Source organism: Phocoena phocoena, chromosome 1, assembly GCF_963924675.1.
Source record: "Phocoena phocoena chromosome 1, mPhoPho1.1, whole genome shotgun sequence".
Classification (NCBI taxonomy): domain Eukaryota; kingdom Metazoa; phylum Chordata; class Mammalia; order Artiodactyla; family Phocoenidae; genus Phocoena; species Phocoena phocoena.
This window is the reverse complement of record NC_089219.1, coordinates 112814893-112835990: the sequence shown is the minus strand read 5'-3', so window position 1 is coordinate 112835990 and position 21098 is coordinate 112814893. Positions and strand designations below refer to the sequence as shown.

The following is a 21098-nucleotide window of genomic DNA, read 5'->3' as shown; positions in this document are numbered from 1 at the left end:
ATGTCAGTGCAGGACAACATGCGACCCATGTGGCTTTGGTCATGGATCTCTAAGTCCCAAAGGGATTTAGCAAAGTCCATCCTGATTGGGGCTCCAGGAGGTAAGAAGGGGCCGCAGATGCCATTGAAGAGAAGGGGAAAACGAGGGTAGAAATCAGGAGTGGGGTGGGGATGTACAAATGATCCATATCTGCTGCTGGCTACGAGGTATTTGGGGAGGATCTGTGTTCATCGGAGTCTCCCCTGTGTTAATTTATGGACCCTGGTCTGGGCTTCTTCTCCCAGCTTCTCGCAGCATGGGAGCCACGGGGTATTCTCGTGGTTCCTGGACTCTGGCCCCTGGTGCACAGGGCTTCCAGTGACAAGGGAGACACTGGTGACACTTTAACCAGGATACAGAACTGATTCCCAGCCCAGCTGGGCCTCATGCCTCTGACAGCCTGACAGCGTGGATCAGACCCCCAGAGATAGACAGGTGTGCAGTGGCATGGAGGGTGCGGCTGGCAGTGGGGCTCCTCTTCCTCTGGGTTGGGCTAGGTCAAGCTACTGGGACCTCAGGACCTGGAGTAGCACTTAAGGGGCTGAGGAAACTCAGAGGAGGGGGTGGGAGGCCAGCCACTTGCCCGGCGTTGGAAGGAAGAATACAGGGACCTTAGGAGAGGGAACTGGGTGATTCTCGGCCTGGAAATGAGGGGCCACTGTGAAGTAGATATCAAGGGGTTGCTGAGGCTGAGGGAAGTCAGCAGCTAAAGGGCAAGAAGTTGGGGGTTGTGAGGGATCAAATAGCTGGGTGATCAAGAACTTGAGCCTGGAGTTAGTCAGACCTGGATGCGAATCCCATCTCTGTTAGTTAGAACTGTACGACCTTGGGCAATTTATTGAAACTTGCTCGGCCTCTGTTTCCTTACCTATAAAATGGGGATAATTACAGAGCATTTAACAGAACCTGCTTCCGAGCACCCTTGAGACTAAACAAGATAATGTATGCATAATGCCCAGCTCATAAGAAGACTCAACAAAAACTGGAGAACTGAGGGCAGGAATAGAGACTGTGCTGAGATGAAAGGATGGGGAGGAGAAGCAGGTGCCCACGCAGCCCCCCTTCTACTGCAGGACCAGCGGGGTACCTGCGGCGGGCTAGCGTGGCCCAGCTGACCCAGGAGCTGGGCACTTCCTTCTTCCAGCAGCAGCAGCTGCCAGCTGCTATGGCAGACACCTTCCTGGAACACCTCTGCTTGCTGGACATCGACTCCGAGCCTGTGGCCGCTCGTAGTACCAGCATCATTGCCACCATTGGTAAGCGCCCTCTATCTGCTCCTGCAGCATCACAGGGCCTCTTGGGTGTTTCTCAAGGTGCTGCCTCATCTTTTGTGTCCTTTGAGACTTCTCCCTGTTTGACTGAGGTCATTCATTCAACAAATATTTGTTGAGCGCTTGATAGACAAGCTTCCGGGTCCTGGGAGTAGATCAGTGAAACGAAATAAACAGACAAAGATCCCTACCCTTGGAGAGCTGACAATCTAGCTGGGTGGGACAATAATTAATAAACATAATAAATTATTTTTAAAAATAAGGGAATTCTTTAGTATGTTAGAAACTGATAAGTACTGTGGAAAACAAAAAAAAGAAAAGAAAAATCAAGGATGGTAAGGGGCATCAGGATGCACGGGCAGGAGGGAGGTTGCAGTCCTAATAGAGAGTCAGGGTAGCCATTGCTGAGAAAATTAGACCTGAGCAAAGACTTGAGGGAGATGAGAAAATGAGCCATGCAGATGTCTGGGGGAAGAGATTTCTAGGCAAAGGGAAGAGTCAACGCCAAGGCCCTAAGTCAAGGAGGCTGGAAACCATCAAGGGGAACAGTAACAGAAATGAAGAGGTTGGGGGAAAGGGAAGGTCATGTAGGGCTTTGCAGGCCATTTTCAGAATCTGAGTTGAGTTTTCCTCCAAGTATGATGGGAAACTACTGCAGAGTTTTGAGCAGGGGAATGGCATGCCCTTACTTATGTCTTAACAGAACCACCCTGGCTGCAATATTTGAAAGTAGATTGGGGGCGGGGGCGAGGGCAGAAGCTGCTGCTACAGTATTTCTGGTTTAGAACAGGTGGTGGCAGAGGAGCTGGTGAGAAGTGATCAGATTCTGAATGTATTTTGAAGGTAGAGCCAACAGAATATGATGGATTGGATATGGGGTGGGGGTGGGGGTGAGGGTGAAAAAGGAGTCAAAGATTACTCCCAGGTTCTTGACGTGAGGGACTAGAAGACTGCATTATCAACTGAGCAGGAAAGGCTGTGGTAGAAAGGTTTAGGGGGGAGGAGATCAGTTCAGTTTGAGGCATGTTGAGTTTGAGAAGCATATTAGACATGCAAGTGTGGTACAGAGTAGGCAATCAGATACACAACTCTGGGTTCGGGAAAGGGGTCTGAACTGGAGACATAAATTTGGGAGCTGTCGGCATATTGATGGTATTTAAAGCCATGAGACTAGTTGAGACCACCAAGGAAGTGAAGGTAAAAGGAGCATCTAATGTTAATGGGGGTAAAGAGCAAGAGAGGCTGAGAAGGAGCAGCCAGTGAGGTAGGAGTAAACCAAGAGAGGGTGGTGTCCTGGAGGCCAAGAGAAGAAGGGACATCAAGGATGTGTGTCAAATGCTGCTGATGGACCAGCTAAGATGAGGACTGAGAACTGACCATTAGATTTAGCAGCAACACAGAGGTTTTTGGTGAACTTGACAAGAACAGATGTAGTGGACAGTGGGTACAAGGAGAATAGGGGGAGGGGAATTGGAGGCAGCAAGTACAGAGATAACTCTTGCAGTGAATTTTGCTGCGAAGGTGAGCAAAGGAATAGGGCTGTAGCTAGAGGGGGAACTGGGGTTAGGAGTTTTTTTTTTTTTTTTTGGATGAAAAACAACAGCAGGTTTACATGTTGATGGGAATGACCTAACAAAAAAGGAAAACTGATGACACAGAGGACTGGGGAATGGCTGAATCTGTTTTTGAGCAGGTGAGAAGGAGACCCAGGGCACAAGTGGAAGAACTGGCTTTAGGGAGGGACTGGAGAGGTTGGTCAACTGGGTCTCAATTACACAGCCATCCTATCAGCAGAGCAGGGATGGGATAGAACTCGACTCTCCTCAGTCCAATATGAGCCTCTCAGCTCTAAAGCCTGGTACCCCAAATGCCCTCACGTGGCACCCACCCCCTTCTCCTACGCTGGGGTTACCCCCACACCGCAACACTTAACATCACTGCCAACAGTTACTTCAGGCCTGGCTGAGCCCACCTTTCTAGGGCCTCACAGTGCAAGGAGGCTTGTGTTAGCTGGAGAGGGGAAGGGAGTTTCTGACCTGCGAGCAGGGGTGGCGTCAGGGAACAAAGGTCAGGTAACAGTACTTCTGTGGCCTGGGGCAGCTCTGAGGGTGGTGATGGGTTCACCTGTCTCTCAGGTTTGGGGAGAAAGTTGTCTGAGTGGGATCTCTGGTTCCAGGGCCGGCATCTCGCTCCGTGGAGCGCCTCAAGGAGATGATCAGGGCCGGGATGAACATTGCGAGACTCAACTTCTCCCACGGCTCCCATGAGGTTCAGGGCGGGGCCGCGGGGAGGCGGGCGGGGCTAGAGGATGCCCCAGGGTCCCGGCCACCTTCCCCTGAAATCCTCCCTCTGTTCCCATCCCCAGTACCATGCTGAATCCATCGCCAACGTCCGGGAGGCGGTGGAGAGCATTGCGACTTCCCCGCTCAGCTACCGACCCGTGGCCATCGCTCTGGACACCAAGGGACCGGAGATACGCACTGGGATCCTGCAGGGGGTGAGACGCGACCTGCGACCCGCCCTGTCTTGGGGACCGGGAAGGGGGCCGTGCGGTGCGGAGGCAGTTGCCCGTAGGGCGGAGCATGGGGAGGGGCCGGCCCCCACCGAGGCAGGCAGAACTCAGTCCTCCTCTGGCTCCGCCCCTAGGGCCCTGAGTCGGAAGTGGAGCTAGTGAAGGGCTCCCAGGTGCTAGTGACTGTGGACCCTGCGTTCCGGACGCGGGGGGACGCGAACACCGTGTGGGTGGACTACGCCAATATTGTCCAGGTCGTGCCGGTGGGGGGCCGCATCTACATTGACGACGGGCTCATCTCCCTAGAGGTCACGAAAATCGGTGCGGACGCGCCTCCCGCCCTGGCCCTACGCAATGCGCGCACTCTCTTCCTTTTGGCTCCCGCATTCGCCCTTCACACCCACTACACCTTCCCCTGGCCACCCGTCCTGCGAACCCTCGGCATCCAGACTCCTGGGCTCACCCTGGGTTGCGGCTGGACTGGCGGGTTAGTAGTTTCTTCCACAGAAGTCCGCCCTGTGCCTATTCGGTGCAGAGCCCAGGCCAAGGACCAAGAGATGAATACGACATGGTTCCGCTCTCTTGGGGGTCCAATCCTCGTGTTCCCGCTGCCCTGACTAAGCCCCCGGCCTCACCCCTGACCTTAGCTGACTCTTTCCATGCCTGTAGGTCCAGAGGGGCTGGAGACCCACGTGGAGAACGGCGGTGTCCTGGGCAGCCGGAAGGGCGTGAACTTGCCAGGGGCCCAGGTGGACCTGCCCGGACTGTCCGAGCAAGATGTCCAGGACCTGCGCTTCGGCGTGGAGCATGGCGTGGACATCGTCTTTGCCTCCTTTGTGCGGAGAGCCAGCGACGTTGCTGCTGTCCGGGCTGCTCTGGGGCCGGAAGGACAGGGCATCAAGATCATTAGCAAAATCGAGAACCACGAAGGCGTGAAGAAGTGAGCCTTGGTCTTTGTTCCCATCAGGCCCTATCCATCCCCATCGCCCCTCCCCTTCTCCTGCCTGCCTCTCCCTGGCATCTCCTGGCTCTTCCCCAGCCCTGACTCCCCCAACCGCCCAGGTTTGATGAAATCCTGGAGGTGAGCGACGGCATTATGGTGGCACGGGGTGACCTGGGCATTGAGATCCCAGCCGAGAAGGTTTTCCTGGCTCAGAAGATGATGATTGGCCGTTGCAACTTGGCGGGAAAGCCCGTTGTCTGTGCTACACAGGTCTGGAATGAGCCCTGGGGGCAGGGCCCTCTGTGGGTCTGGGGACACCTGAAGGTGAATACCCACACCTTAGGTCTCTAGCACGTTTTGCTGTCCAGTGTTTGACCCTCAAACAACGAAGCTAGGAAGAGATACTGGGACCCCCATTTTCAGATGAGGAAACAGAATAGCCAGGATCACATAGTCTGTGAGTGTGACACTGGCTTTAGGGGCCCTCAGAGAGTGTGGGAGTCCGAGAAGTACTTCAGGGCAGGGTCCCCAGTCAGAGTATGACTCCTACAGCTCTGACATCCAGATGTCCCCCAGATGCTGGAAAGCATGATCACTAAGCCCCGGCCAACCCGGGCAGAGACGAGTGATGTGGCCAACGCCGTGCTGGATGGGGCAGACTGCATCATGCTGTCGGGGGAGACTGCCAAAGGCAACTTTCCTGTGGAGGCTGTAAAGATGCAGCATGCGGTAGGAGCTCAGAATGCAAGGCAAACGGGCTGGAAAACCACATCCCTTCCAGGTCCCAATAGCCTTGCCCAGCCTGACCCCCTGGTGCCCACAGATTGCCCGGGAGGCAGAGGCTGCCGTGTACCACCGGCAGCTCTTTGAGGAGCTGCGCCGGGCGGCACCACTGAGCCGGGATCCCACCGAGGTCACCGCTATTGGCGCTGTGGAGGCTGCCTTCAAGTGCTGTGCTGCTGCCATCATCGTGCTGACCACAACTGGCCGGTGAGGGGGACACTGGGAACGCCAAGACAGGGCTTTGGGCCAAGGGCAGGCTGGGATGGGCCCCAGGCTTGGGTTTTGTCTCATCATCAGAGGAGAGGCAGCTATGGGAGCTGGAGGCCTAGAGAGGCAGATCCTGAAGCACACCAGGAATTGTACCTGCGAACCCCAGGGGTTTGGAAGGGTAAGGTGGCATCACTGGATGCATTGGCTTGCAGGCCATTTAGGCTCCTAGGGCTCAGAGGCAGGTCCTCTGCATTTAGCCCACAAAGCCTTATAATGCTGGGGTGTTGCAGAAGGGCCCAGAAGGTCTGAGTTCAAGTCTTTGCCTGTGATACCTTGGGTAAGTCACCCAGGCTCTGTAAGCCTGTTTTGTTCATGGGGTTGTGAGGATTAACAAGAGACATTTGTAAGTTAAGTACTATATAAAGGTGCATTCCCAGAAGGGTTTTCTGTTTTTCAAAGCAGTTTCTCCTTATCTCATTTGATATTTTTAAAAATCATCTCATATCCTCCTTGTGTGGTAAGAAAGGCGGGTATTCTTATACCCACTTTACAGGTGAGAAAACTAAGGCCCAGAAAAATATGATGACTTACCTAGGGTTACACAGCTTATTGCTGGCACCTGGAACCAGAACCCAACACTCTTTCACTCTTCTGGGCTGACCTTGTCTGCCTCCTTCAGCTCAGCCCAGCTTCTGTCTCGGTACCGACCTCGGGCAGCAGTCATTGCTGTCACCCGCTCTGCCCAGGCTGCCCGCCAGGCCCACCTGTGCCGAGGAGTCTTCCCTGTGCTCTACCGTGAACCTCCAGAGGCCATCTGGGCAGACGATGTGGATCGCCGAGTCCAATTTGGCATTGAAAGTGGTGAGCCACCTAAACTCCTTCCCCATCCACCCCTGGACTTGTATCATGAGTCCTCCAAACCCACGCCCCACGCCCACCCAAAAGGGCCTTGCCTCTCTCCTCTGGTCCCAGATTTTCTCTGTGAGATTCACTAAGACTGAGATATTTGGGCTTCCAGGGGTGGGGGGAATGTGCTGAGGGAGGAGGGCAGAGGGAGAGAGGTCAGGGGTCAGGGCCGTCCCTAAGAAGTCGGCTCAGCTGCTGCCTGCACCAGATGGCTAGAGCCAGGCCTGACCCAAGGAGCAAGAGGTGAAAAGAGAAAGGGGAACCCAGTCCCCTGCAGCTGCAACTAAAATCTAATTGACAATTGGCTATGCTCATACCCCACCTCTTCCTATCAGCATAGCAATACAGGTAGACAGACTTGCTACTTAGCAACATGCCACCCCACGGGCATATGTGCAGCTCTGATATACTACAGTGGTCACATCCCTGCGGTGCCACCTGTGGGACACACTGTACAGTTTGCCTCAGGCCCCTCATTACCTACCTAGTGGGCTTGAAGAGGCGAAGGATGGTAGCTCGTTCTCATTACAGGGCTGGCCTGGGTTCCTCAATGGCTGATTAGCATCTTCTCCCCTTCCTCCTCCCAGGAAAGCTCCATGGCTTCCTCCGTTTTGGGGACCTGGTGATTGTGGTGACAGGCTGGCGACCGGGCTCCGGCTATACCAACATTATGCGGGTGCTGAGCGTAACCTGAGGTGCCCCTCCTCCTCTGACCGAGCCAGCTCTGGACCCGTCCCTCCTTTCTGCTCCCTCCTACTGCCCCACCTCTAAGTCTTCTCTACTCCCAATCCTCCCTACCCTAGGCCACATCTGCCATCCAGGGTGCCCCCTCCCCCTCTCCATTTCGCACAGGCCTTGAAAGTCTGTATCCAATTAAGCCCTGGCCATCCAACAGCACCAATGGTACATTCCCTGCATCTGATACTCTTAACTGGTCCCTAAAATACTCTGAGCCTTTAATCCAGTTTAACTGATTAATTCTATTCCCCTAGTCTTCCTGTACCTGGGGGCAGAGGTGAGGGGAACAGGACAATCATGTCCACAGTCTCCACAAAATCTCTATTTAAAAATTATTTCACATCCATGCAGTTTGATGTCCTTACGTGGCCCTCACGATAATCTGGGCATCCCCCGAGAAGAGTGCCACCTCTTTCTTGTCACTGTCAGTGATATCAAAGCACCACCCTTTTGGGGAAGCTAGGGTAGATGGAAGGCGGGGAGCCCCGAGAGCCAGGCAGGCTCATCCTGTCACTGTCTCTACCACCTCTAGGCTTGCAGGCCGCTCCCTGGCTGCTCTCATACCCACCTCATGGCTTGCTGGGTCAGGTGTCCTGCTACCTCCTCCTGTACCCCAGAATGCCCACTTTGTTCCCACACACAAGCCAGGAGCCAAAACAAGTGTCTCTATTTTCTTTTTAAACCCAGGTGTTTGGAAGCAATATAAAACCTCTCCCACACACCCAGAACCCCAGAACTGCCCACCCAGGAGAAAAGGAGATTTAGGGTCCTGGCCCCTCATTCTTTGATGCTGTAGAGTAGTTGTGGGGACAGAGGGGTGGGATAGGGGGTTTCTCTTGTCCCTGAGAAGGCAGAGGTACTGGCTAGCCTGCCCTTCCCCAGGCTTGGATACCTCGGGCCCTCCCCTTACTCCTGCACCAGTAGCAAACTCAGTAGAAAGGAAAAAAAACCTAAAAATAAGACCAGTCCTCCTCTCCCTCTCAGGTGGCCTTCCTGCTCCTACCTAGTTAGGGAGAGGGCTCAAGTATTGCCACTGATGGGAGTTGGGCAAGGACCACAAGAGCTGGCATGGAGGGGCTCTGCCCATTCCTGTCTCCCTACCAGGAGGGGATGGGAGAGATGAATAAATGAATGGGTAAATAAAATGAATTGATAATAAATAAAATTAGCAAATGAGTGAATAAATACAATTATTAAATGATTGAATAAATAAGAGTAAATAAATAAGGAAGGGAGCAAGGAAAGAAAAAATTCCATCTAAGGATTCACTTGCCCCCAATCTGTGGGGAATCTACGCTGGCACACTAAATAAGGGGGCGTCAACAATCCCTTAGCTTCAAGGGGGTCGTCACCGGGACAGGGGCATAGGGAGGAGGTGGCTCCCAGTTTACAAAAAGGCAGTTCTATCACAGAGACAGAGAGTGCAAGGAACTTGTCAGGAGATGTGTGTTCCCACTCAGGGGGTATAGACAGGGAGGGTCCACGCATGGCAGTAAAGCTGGATGCCCACACCAGGGACCCAAGACATTTGTTGACAGCAGCGGGGGGACAGGTAATTGGCAGTGCCCAGCTGTGCTAGCGGACAGGAAGATAACCGTGCCAGGCAGAACCTGCAAGGTCATGGGCAGGAAAACAGAGACATCTAGTTACTTGGCAGTGATGGTGGTGGCAAGTACCTGTGCTTAGTAGGATGGGATCATGGACCCAGGCCTGCACCTGGCAGGACCACGGCTAGGGGAATACCCTCATCAGAGGGCTTGGAGTCACTTCTACTTGGCAGTGGAGACATACAGCGTCTGGTACAGTGCCTTGAACATGGTAGGCGCTAAGTATCTTTGATGAATGGGTGAATGGATTAGGAGGATGTCAGGTTGCAAGGCGCCTGAGCTGAGAACAGAGACCATCTTCTTGGTACTAAGCGGAGATACTCCCATAGGGCAGTGTTTCAGGTCCCCTTGGTGTCCCCAAGAGGCGTCTGCCCTCTGGCACATGCTACGGCACCCGAGAGCTTACCCAAAGGTTTCACATGTTGGAAGAGAGTTGGGGGCCCCGGGGAGTGGCTGGCTCAGGCACTGATGGCCTGGGGGGCTGGGCTGTCCCTGGAGGCTTAGCCAGGAGCCCTGAGGGGGGCAGGCGTTCACCTCCTGAGCCCTTACACCCAGGAGAGCCATCACCTGCTGCCCGCTGAGGCAGAGAGGGCTGGGAGGCTGAGAGTGGGCGTCCCCGAGGTCCTAGTCGCCGTCCACCTCCTCCTGGGGGAGGCCCCAGCAGTGACACCTGGGAGCGCCCAGCCCGGGATAGGCTGGCATGGAGGGTTCGGGCAGGTGGGGCCGGCAGGCGGGAAGTGGATGCCCAGGGTCCCCGGGCCAGCAGAGGGCCGGCTCGGACAGGGACAAGTGGGGAGGCTGGGGAGCCCGCTCCTGCTGATCTTCGAGCAGAGCGAGCAAGGAGGGTGACTGGAGAGTCGGGGGAGAGGGGGAGAGGGCCCCGCTGGTGCGTCAGGGCAATGGCCACATTGGAGGTCACGGCGGCTGCTTGCAGGGGTGCGTGCACTAGTGGCTCCCACAGCACCGGCTTTCCGCTGAGCCGAGCTCCTGTGCCTGGGGCCAGGCCCCGAACACCCCGAGCCATATCCCTGTCGTGTTGCACCAAGTGCTGCTCCATGATGCCCCCACTGCTGCCTGGACTTGGCTCAGAGCGCTTCCGCTGCAGTATGGAATTCTTCTTGCCTAGAAATTGTCCCGGGGGAAGGAGTTAAGGATAGGAAAGGAATCCCAGATGAAGGTTGGATATCAAAAGTATGAGGGTAACAAGATGGAGTCAAGGGATGGTGGTGGGGTGAAGGTAGGGGATAGGGGTCAAGAGTATGGAGATGGAGTTGGGGGATGGAGATTGGGAGATGGGGGTTGGAGGAAGAGGGTCAGGGGATGAGTATGTATCACAGATGGTGAGGGTCAGGGACTGGTACTCAGGGAAGGAGGATTCAAGGCATGGGAACTTGGGGTGATATCTCCAGGGGTAGGAGATGCTGAGTGGTAAGGACAGTGAGCCAGTGTTGAAAGCCCTATTGGGGCATTTGCTGGGACTAGGTTGGGCTGGAGTGTGATGCTGAGGTGCTGGAGCCTGGGCCCTGGGACGCTGGGGACTCCTTGCTATGGACAAGGGGTGAGGGCACAGCCTGGACCCAGAGCAGACAGGGTGGAAAGGCCTCACCAATGCGGCGCAGCCGATCCATGGCCACTGTCTCGAAGGCCCGGCGCATCATGGGGAACTCCTCGAGCACGGCGTTGAAATGGTCCACGCTGAGCGAGTAGAGGCGGCAGTAGGTGTCAGCACGCACACTGGCTGTGCGTCGGCCCCGAGTCAGCAGACAGATTTCTGGTGAAGTTGGGAGGAGGCCTTCAAAACCACTGTCCACAGAACTCCCTCTCACTGGGCCTGCAGCAGCTGACCCAGATTCCTCAGGCTCCTCCCCAGATGGGAGAAACTGACAATTACCCACCCACCCAGGGTCCCTAAATGCTCCAAGCATGGTTGCTCTCCAGACCTGCATAATTACTGTCCTCAGTCTGTCCAAATTAAAGCTGATAACCAGGCAGCTCTTGCTGCCCCCCAGACTCCTAGTTATTCCACTCCACTTTAATTCCCAACCCACCTCCACTGCTTTAGCCCAAGGGGTAGGCCTGGGGCAATGCCCTCTGTGTGCCCTCCCCTCCCACCCCTTTGAAGGAACACCAAGGGCAACCCAGAAGGAGAAAAGCAGTGCCAAAGGGCAAAGGGTAACACAATGGGGAGGTTGGAAGGTGGTGGGTGATTTGGGGACTGAGAGAATATATGAGCCTCAAATCACTTTGGGTAGCAGCTGGCAGAACTGCCCCCACTGCCACAGGCTGGGTCCCTGATTCATACCACCAAGGCATTCCACAAGGGAGCCACAGAGGTCAAGCCCCTGGGAGAGCACTGCTTTGTTCCTATCTTTCCCTCATGGAAATCTCATGAGATCCTTGGATTTCACTGCTTAAGGGTTCTGAAAGGCCCACTGGCCCAGTAATTTTCAACCTGGCTATACATTGGAATCACTTAAGAAGCTTTTAAAAATACACAACTCCAGACCCCAGACCCAGAGATTCTGACTGAATAGGCCTGGGGAGGAGCTGCAACCCTATGATCCCGTAGCATAGCCAGGTGAGGACCCTGATCCAGGGGAGCAGTTGCCCTCTGCTCCAGACCCCCCGACCTTCCCTGAGGCCTGCTGACCCCCAAAGTATGATCCATCAGTGAGGCGGGTGTCCCGGGCGCCACGTGCCAGCACACTGAGCAGCCCATGCTGGATGAAGTACATCTTCCTGCCCACGGAGCCCTCACGCACCACGAGGTCCCCCGGCTGGAAGACCTCAAAGCGTAGCTTGGTGAGCACGGCCGTGACGAAGCTGGGGTCGGCGTGGGCGAACAGTGGCATGTGGGCCACAAGGCCCCGGCAGGTGAAGTTAATGATCTCCTGGGCAGGGGAGGGGCCTGTCAGGCAGGCTGTGCCCCCTGCCCCAAGGTGCCCCCATCGAGCTCATCTGTCTCTAGAAGCCCCACCCCTGGGGTCACGATCTGCCAGAGGACGGGTATGCTTCAGTGGGCCTGGGACCATCTCTAAGCTCCTGCCTTCAGAGCTCTCCCATGAGCCTTCACAGGACCATCCCCCACAAATAGAGACCCCTGCAGCCCTCCCCAGTATATTTCACCCCTATAAGAGCTTCAAGAAAGACCCTAGCCCCTAAAAGTCCTCCAAAGGCCTGGCCTCCCATGGGGCCCTCTGTAGGCCCCACTCCCTGTAGGTGCACCTGCTGACCAATAGCCCCCACCCCAGATGGCATCCCAGAAGCCCAGGTCCTTGAAGAGCCTCCCTCCAGGGCCCCGCCCAGTCCCACCTCCCGAAGTGGTTCGCTCAGCTCTCCTAGGATGCTTTCCTCGTCAAACATCTTGCCCTGGTAGCGGTGCTCATAGTACTCATGGATGCGCTGCCGTGTGTCAGCTGGCAGCTTGTGGAAGGACATATACTGCTCCACCTGCTTGTACTGGAGAGCCAGCCGATGGCCAGCAGCAAGAAAACACAGAGACAGATGTGGAGCCAGAACAGTGTGTGGGGAGCGGTGTGTGAAGGAAGGTCACAGACGTGGGCCAAACCCAGAGGGTTGAAACATGGAGGCAGAAGGGTATATAGATAATGGTGGATACAGGGAGGACACAGAGCACAATCACAAGAAAAGCCAGACATGGGCGGAGGGGGGGGGGGGGCGGTCCAAGGACAGGTGCATCGGTCCAAACAAGGAAAAGGTACACACATGGCACAAATGGACATGGGGCAAGGCAGGACACAGAGATCCAACAAGGGCATGCGTCAGAGTGGGCTCCAAGTTGAGCTACCCAGCCTCCAGCACCCCTCCCCTGCCTTCTCCTGCCCCTGCTGACCTTCTCCTGGTACTGACGCCGAGAAGAGTCCAGGGACTGGATGAGGGCAGTGGCGTGGCCGATGAACATGGCGTAGCATGTGGCACCCACGATCATGCTGAGCATGGTGAGCCAGACGTCGGGCATGCCCACAGGTGCCTGCTGCCCGTAGCCAATGCAGAGCATGTGGCTCATGGCCTTGAACAGGGCGTGGGAATACTGGCGGCCCCACGAGTAGTTCTGGGGGCAGAGTGTATTGCAGAGCTGGGCATAGACCCCTCAGAGCCTCATTCTCCTCCTGCCCCCTCTTCTCTTTCAGTCCTTCTGTCTGCCCCCTTCTACTTTAGACCTGCCTGCCAGGGGAGGAACTTAGGTTTGGTTCTGGGGGGCCTGAGACAGAAGGGGCCTCTTTTACAGCATGGGGGCCGCAGTTTCTGCCTAGGTTTCCTTCCCTGCCTGCTCCCTCCAACACACAGACACTTCTTCCGGGCCTCTTTCCACTTTCCTCTCACCTCCCCACCTCCTCTCTCCTGTCTTCTCTTTTGGCCATCTCTCCATCATCTCCCACCTCCTGCCCCCTTTGTTCATCCCTCCTGCTCAGGGAGAAGAGCCCTTGGAAGGCCCAGGAGGGGCTGAACTGTGGGGAGTTCTCACCACCATATGGTTGATGGAGACCCAGCAGTCGGGAGGGAAGTCCTGCAGCATGGGGACCAGGAACTGCAGACAGCCATCCCAGTGACATAGCAGCAGCATCATTCCGATGAGGTTGAAGATGCGAACCACAGCACTGGCCAGGTCATAGGTCATGTGAAAGATCTGAGGAGTCCGAGGAGGGGCTGCTGTGGACAGGAACCCCTCTCTGCCAGTACTTCTCCATTCCCGGCCTTGCAAATACTCTCTTTGAATTTCTCTCTAGCCCCGGCCCTCATGAATGTTAAAACTGTGGCTATTATTCGCTCGTATAGAGCTTTACAGCGTATATAGCTAATACAAAGGAGGTTGTATTACTACTCTCATCTTATAAAAAGGAAAATCGATGCCAATCATGTGCCCCAAGTCACACAGCAAGTGTCACAGCAGAGACTCAAAAAGGTCTGCTGCACAAGCTGCCCAAGTGTAGCCTGGGAAAGAGAAGAGAGGGCATTTCACAGTGTAATGTCCCCGGGGCATATATATTTTTATTCCCCTCCAATAATAAAAATAATAATAGGTAATTTACTGAGAACTTACTATGTGCCAGGCACTGTTCTAGGTGCGTTACAGGTATTAACTCCTTTAACCCTTACAACCTTATCATGTGTAAGTATATTTAACATTTTCATTTTATAGAAGGGGAAACCAAGTCTCATACAGTAAACAGTAAAACTGGGATCTGACCACAAGCAATGAGATTGCAGAGCCCACACTCTGAACCACTAAACTCTGCTGCTGTCCTGAAGCTGAAACTCAAGCCTCTCCCACACTCTGCAATTCGTAACTCCTCTCCTACACCTTCCTCCCAGAGTCCAACTAACCCTCAAGTCTTTGTCCAGCAGTTGTGCTCCACCCTCCTGCACCACCACCTTCTCACCTTGAGGACCCATCCCCTGAACACTCATTCTGTCCCTGCTTCTCCTCTATCAACTTTGGAGACAGCCCTCCCTTGGAAGCCCCACCCATCTGCCCCACCCCATAAAGTCGCCAGGAGCCCCACCCATATCGCTGTCTGGAGTAGTCTGCAAGCCCCCTGCCCACCTCCCCACCCCACCTCCTCCCACTGGTGTATGTAGCGGATGAGGCGGGAAAGGCGGAGCAGCCGCAGCAGGCTGAGGATCTTGGTGAAACGCACGATGCGCAGGGCCCGAGCTGTTTTGTAGACCTCGGTGTCCAGTCGTGGCTCCAGCTCCACCACCAGGAAAATGTAATCCACAGGAATAGAGGAGATAAGATCAACCAGGAACCAGGTGCGCAGGTAGCGTGTGCGGATGGCCCGCGGTGCCAGCAGGATCTCAGCACCCTCTTCTACCACGATGCCTGTGCGGAAGTTGAGCACCAGATCCATCAGGAAGAAAGTGTCAGAGAGGACGTTGAAGACGATCCAAGGTGGGGAGTTCTCCTCCTTGAAGAAGGTGATGCCCACAGGTAGCACAATGAGGTTCCCCACCATCAGCAGGAGCATGATCAGGTCCCAGTAAAACCTAAGGTAGGGATGGGATGGGAAGTAAGACCACAGTGATATTTCACAATGATGGTCAGCCACTAGACTAAGGGTAGATTGTCTCTCAGACAAAAGTGGGCAAGGATACAGAACAACAGAATGACCATTCACAGCTAGTGGGAGTGTAAATTGGGACCACCATTTGGAAAAATAGTTTGGAATTATCTAGTAAAGTTAAACATTTGCATCCCCTGCAACCCAGCAATTCTATTCCTAGGTATACACACATTCAAGGGAAAAACGTGCTCCAGGAGATATATACAGGGATAACAGCATTAAATCTGGAAATAATCCAAATGTCCATCACTAGAAAAATGTAGATAAATGAGATAAACACAATAGATAAATACACTATGATACACTCATACCCTGGAATATTATACAACTGTGAAATCACCCAACTGCAGTTACATTCCGCAGTACGAAGGAATCTCACAAATTTAATGTTGAGAAACAAAAGGATACACACTGTATGATTCCACACATACAAAATTCAAAAATAGGCCAAACTAAACTGCGTCATTTAGGGATTCACAGAAAAGTGGTAAAACTATAAAGAAAAGTAAGAAAATGAGTACCAAAAGTTAGAATAGTGGGTTTGGGAAAGGAATGTGAGAGCAGCAGGGAGCCTTCTGGGGTATCAGCAATGTAGTCTCTCTTGACCTAGATAGTTGTTACATGTGAGTTTGCTTTACAATTATTCTTTCATATATGTGTGTGTGTGTGTGTGTATATATATATATATATCCTGCTATGTACTATACTATATATATATCTACCTTATATATTCACTATATATCTCTCTACTATATATATATCCCTACTAAATATACCCCTAATGTGCATATATATATTCTTTATATAGTAATATATACGTAATATCCTTACTATATGTATATGATCTATGTCACTATTATTAAATATTCTTATTATTAAATATTTTTTAAGTTAAAAAAAGGTAAATACCCTGTGCTGATCTCATAGGCTTGTTGAAAAAATACGCACTGAGACAACGGATGTGACTGTGCTGTACAAGCACTATTTGGATTATGACTCACCCACTCTTTATCCCCAGATTTCTGAAGAGGTTGCTGCTTTTCCCATCTCTAGCTCTCTGTCCATTCCTAGTCTAGGACTTCATGCCTTTCCTAGCCCTCCCCAGCTTTCCCCACCCCATCTCTCCTCCCCAACACAGTTGGGCCCATTGTTCCTGTTTCTCTGCTGGGATCTGCTCATCTGTGTCCCAGGGTGGGGATGATCTGTCCTGCCTCCCAACTGAACTACCTTTTCAGGTATGCCCCTCCCTCCTCCACAGCACCTCAGACAGTGCTGCACATACAGAGAAGCTCTATAACAGATCCTGAGACAGCAAGGCTTGAAGCTCTGCACTCCTTTCCTCCCCTAACCTCCCTGTGCCCAATGGGACTCTGGCTGAGCCCAGGCAAGGGTATGGGCAGGGGAGAGCCATACTGCTGTGGTGGAAGCTGTGAAAAGAAGAGGTCAGGAGGGAGTGAGGTGAAGCCTTCATTCAAAGAAGTTCATTGGACAATCTCAGGGTCCCAAGTAGCTATGGTGGTTTCAATTCCAGGACACACCTAGATGCAGTATCAACCCAGGACCCAGTCCCTTCTGACTCTGACTGCAAAAATCAACCCTTTCAGCCCCAGAAAGAAGTTTGGTGGTCCCCAAGTCCAGGTCTCCAGGAAGCCCTTCAGACTGTGTGATTTCAATCAACAACAAATCCTGGATCCCCTCTTCTTCTCTTTCCTGGCCACTGGAGAAATCCTGTACTGTAAGCTGGGAGAGGAGAGGGAAAGAGGGTTTGCCTAGCCATAGAGCATCTTCACAGCCTGACTCACAGGCAGTCACAAGCCTGGCGTGTGATGCAGGAGAGAGGACAGAAAAGAAGCACAATAATAAGGGGGATACATGGCTTCTGGAGATACATCTGAGGGTGAAATGGGGGAGAGGAGGGAGATCCACAGGAGACTAGAAAAGGTGCACTGGTAGGGTGAGAATGAGGCAGTAAAAAGGAGGGGAATGAAAGGAAAAATGAGAGAAAGAGGAACATTTAGGGAGTGTGTATGTCTGTGGATGAAGATGATGTCTAGGTCTCCAATTGTGTTTCCAGGCCCCTGATTCACACCTCATCCTTTCTGCTCATTTAGCTCCCCAGGTTAGGTGCTTTGCATGCATCCTTGCCACATCCAGAAGCTGTCCTTCATTTCCCCCAAGGACAGGGTTGCTCTCCTCCCCTAGCGACCTTGATGTAGAGGTACAGCCTGATGGGGACTATGGAATGGCCCCACCCCCACTCTTCGTTCCTTCGGTCTGGTAGTCAACTGGGCGGTGGTCATATGGGGGGTGGCCTTGCCCCTGTGTTGCTGTCTCAAATCGCTCTGCGTCCAGGCCCTACCCTGCCGAATGCCGCCTTCAGCACCAGGGACAGCGATCAGAACTACTGTCTGGACACTCCCTCCTCCCCTTCCGCAGCGTCCCTATTTTTTCTGGTCGCCTGCCCTGCTGAACTAGGCGGGTGCTGGGGGTGGGAATGGGGACAGTGGGAAATGGCGGGGCTTGGTTTCTCCCTCAGGCTGACCCAGAGCCTCGGAACATGACAAAATTCCCGAGATCCCCAGCAAGCAGGACAGGAGGAGAGAGCAGTCCCTAATTCCAGTATTCCCTGTGGTGCAGGTAGGGTACCGGGTTCCTGAAATGGGAAATCCAGGTCTCTGTTGTCCGCTTGTCCCTTCCGGCGCCCCCAGCATGAAAAGTCATCAAGGACCTCCGGCTGGTGATCCTTCACCCAAGAATTCTCGGGCTAGGTTGGGGGAAGTGACTCTGTCGGCCCAACAGGGGACCCCTGAGCCGGAAATGAAGTGTCCGTGGAGGGTGGGGCAGGCCCGGCCCCCCTGTCGCGGCCCGTGAGGGTGGGATCTGTGTCCCCCGCCCTCCCTGCCGGACCCCCCAGTACCGGAAGTCGCTGTAGGGGTGGATGATCCAGGCCCCCGCTGACTTGACCCGCTCCTGCTCGATTTCCACTGCTTTGTGGCTGCCGAACACGCGAAGGGAGAACTTGTTGACCGTGGGCTGGAGCAGCGTCCCGAGCTGCCTCCTCTTGGGCTCGGGCCCGGTCCCGGGCCTGGACCCAGGGATCGGATCCGAGGCCGTGGTTGTAGACGCCGGGGCAGCAGGAGGCGCCCTCTCCAGCCCAGGGGTCGCCCCATCGCTGGCCCTAGTCGTCGGCCTCTGCTCCGCCTCCATGACGCCCGTTAGCTTACACGTTTGGCCTCCTAGACCCTGCCGCGGCCATTCGGGACCCCCGACCCCTCCCGGAGTCGGAGCGGGCGCAGCCCGGCTGACTCGGAGCGGAGGCGTAGTCGGCTGGGAACCGCCGGCGCGCGGAGAGGAGGGGGTGTGTGCGACAGACTCTCCCGCGGGCGGCGGGCGGGTTGCGATGCGCCCCCTGGCGAAAGCCGAGCGAAGGCTGGGCAGGGCGGGCGGAGGCGGGGCGGACCGAGAGCCATCCCGGGAGGGGGCGGGACCAATGTAACCTGTAACCCGAGGGACCCCCCCCAGGCGGGCGTGGCTTAGCCAATGGGGGCGGTCCTCCAAGTATAGGAAGAGAAGGAGGGAAACGAAGCCAGTGCCACGGAGAGGGCATGGTCTAGAGTTGAAGGGCTTTTATCCCCTGAGTGCCAGGGAGGCGGAGCCGCCTGCGAGTGGCGGGTAAACCGGATGCTGGTTGTAGCTCGTGAGGCTCGGGAGGGCGAAGAATTGGGAACCAGTGGAAGAGATGGGGAATAGCTTTTAAGATTCTTCTTACCCACTCTCGCTTATGGACTTACTGCGTTTCACTTTTTTTCTCTGAGCACTCTCCTAGGCATACTCCTTTCTTCTGACCTCCTCCATACTGCTCCCCCTCGTATTTCATTTCCGAACTCATCTGCCAGCCCTCACCAAAAGCAATTCTGCCAGTTACTGAGTGGACGCTGAGGATACAAAGATGAACACAAAGTCCTATCCATAAAGCCAGTGCTCCTCTATGCCCGCAGATGAGACAGGTAAATTACAGTGCTATGTGATGTAAAGGGCTATTTTGGGGGTTTTTTTGGCTGTGCTGCGCGGCTTGCGGGATCTTAGGTCCCCGACCAGGGATTGAATTGAAACCTGGGCCTTCGGCAGTGAAAGTGTAGAGTCCTAACCACTGGATCACCAGGGAGTTACCTGAAAGTTCTTAAATATCTCAAATTCTTCCCCTCATCTCCACTTCTTATTGTCACTGCCTTATTTAAAGCCCTCAGAATTTTTTCACCTAGATTATTTCAGACGCCTCTAAACGGGTCTCTGAATTCTCTCAGGCCAATTATTTTTCCAGTCTGCCAGAGTTACCTTCCTAAATCCAAATGTAGCTATATCACTTGCTTAATGTCCTTCAAACTTCCCCATCTTCTATAGGATTACAGTTAAATTCCTTAGAATGACATACAAGGCCCTGCAAAATTTGGACCTAGTTTCAACAACCTTTATTGTGATAGTCCCTCTCTTGAAAGCCAGGAGTCCAATTCTGTTTAAATGTTTTGTTCTGCTTTGTCTCCAGACCTTTGCAAATATATTCTCTGCCTGCTATCCTTCTCCTCCAATTCACTTTCCAACAGTTGGTTCAGATGTCATCTCCTCTAGGAAACCTAATTAGAAACAAATTTATAACTCTACTTTCCCAAGCTAGGGTCTAGTCTACAGCTTTCTTAGTGACCAGGGCACCGCTGTTTATAACAGCTCTTGTCACACAGCTGCCAATATTTGTTTACAGGTCTTTCTCTTTCATTAGACCATCGGTCCCCAACCTTTATGGCACCAGGAACTGGTTTCTTAGAAGACAATTTTTCCACGGATGGGGGGTGGGGTGGGGGATGGTTCAGGTGGTAATGCGAGCGATGGGGGGATGGTTTAGGCAGTAGAGCGACGGGGAGCGATGGGGAGTGGCAGATGAAGCTTTGCTTGCTCCCCTCCTGCCGCTCACCTCCTGTCGTGTGGCCTGGTTTCTAACAGGCCACTGACAGGACAGGTCCATGACCCCGAGGGTTGGGGAGGGGACCCCTGCGTTAGACTGTGAAGCTGTGAAGAACAAAAGCCTTACGCCTGCCACAATGCTGGACACATAGTGAACACTTAGTAAATGCTTGTTGAATGAATAAGGGAAGTGTTCATGGAAGAGCAAGTGAACTACACTGCCCTCTTCACCCCTTAATTATTCTTCCTTTTCTATTTTAGGAAACTTCCTAAACCATTTCTGGCCATCTGATTATCCACCATCCTGACTTCCCTCAGATATTTTACTTGAATATAGTTATCCTCAGGTTATTTTTTTCATTTCCCTTATTATTTCTCAATTCCTTTTGTAGCGTCTCTAACTCTGCCCAGTTTGTCTCAAGGTCCTTCACTTTCCTTTTAATTCAGTAAATTTACACTTCTCATATATCATGTGTAAGTACGTAACATAAAGTTCTCAAAAAATTTCCCTTTCTTTTGGCACCTGATTCTCCACCCCTCCATTTCTCAAACCTTTCCTCCAAGGCCATACCCCGCTCCCCCACCCACCCCGAAACGTGCGTAGCTTTTGCTCAGGAGGAAAGGTGGGAGCCATTCTTTGCTGTGGTTAGGTTGCCGAACTGTTTTAAGAAATGAACTTTCACAGGCTATGCTTGAGAATCACACCTCACCACCAAGTCTCAAAAGGTTTGCGGAGCGGCGACATTCCGTAAACAACAACCCCTTCTTTTCAACCTCCAAACCTAATAAAACAAACCACAGAAGTCTCATGGAATAGGTAAAAGATCGAGGAAGGATACGGAAGGACACGAGGGGCTTGGGAGGGGGGGCGCGGGCCTGGTAATCCCCGACAACTCTCTCCCCGCCCCCACGAACTTCCGCCCTAGCACCTCCTCCGCTCTCACGGGCTGACTGCCGCGAGCTACGCGAGGACGCGCTGGCGTGCGCGGTCCTGGGGGCGGAGCCCAGGGGTAGCTGGGAAGCGACGCAGGGCGTGCGTGCGTGCGT

General features: G+C 53.7%; 2 protein-coding genes across 2 annotated transcripts; one reads left to right on the top strand and one right to left on the bottom strand.

The window, feature by feature from the left end:
- PKLR (pyruvate kinase L/R) lies at nt 1-7358 on the top strand. Its single transcript, XM_065897782.1, has 11 exons — nt 1-100; nt 1113-1295; nt 3487-3578; nt 3676-3807; nt 3957-4143; nt 4492-4762; nt 4885-5035; nt 5342-5494; nt 5589-5755; nt 6438-6619; nt 7252-7358. The coding sequence occupies exons 1-11, from the start codon at nt 1-3 to the stop codon at nt 7356-7358; spliced, it is 1725 nt and encodes a 574-aa protein (XP_065753854.1).
- Nucleotides 7359-9424: 2066 nt separating this feature from the next.
- On the bottom strand, nt 9425-18302 carry HCN3 (hyperpolarization activated cyclic nucleotide gated potassium channel 3). The gene is made up of 8 exons (XM_065875344.1): nt 18013-18302; nt 14589-15018; nt 13496-13657; nt 12863-13081; nt 12322-12468; nt 11660-11900; nt 10616-10780; nt 9425-10131 (listed from the first exon to the last, which is right to left on the bottom strand). The coding sequence occupies exons 1-8, from the start codon at nt 18300-18302 to the stop codon at nt 9425-9427; spliced, it is 2361 nt and encodes a 786-aa protein (XP_065731416.1).
- Nucleotides 18303-21098: the final 2796 nt, after the last annotated feature.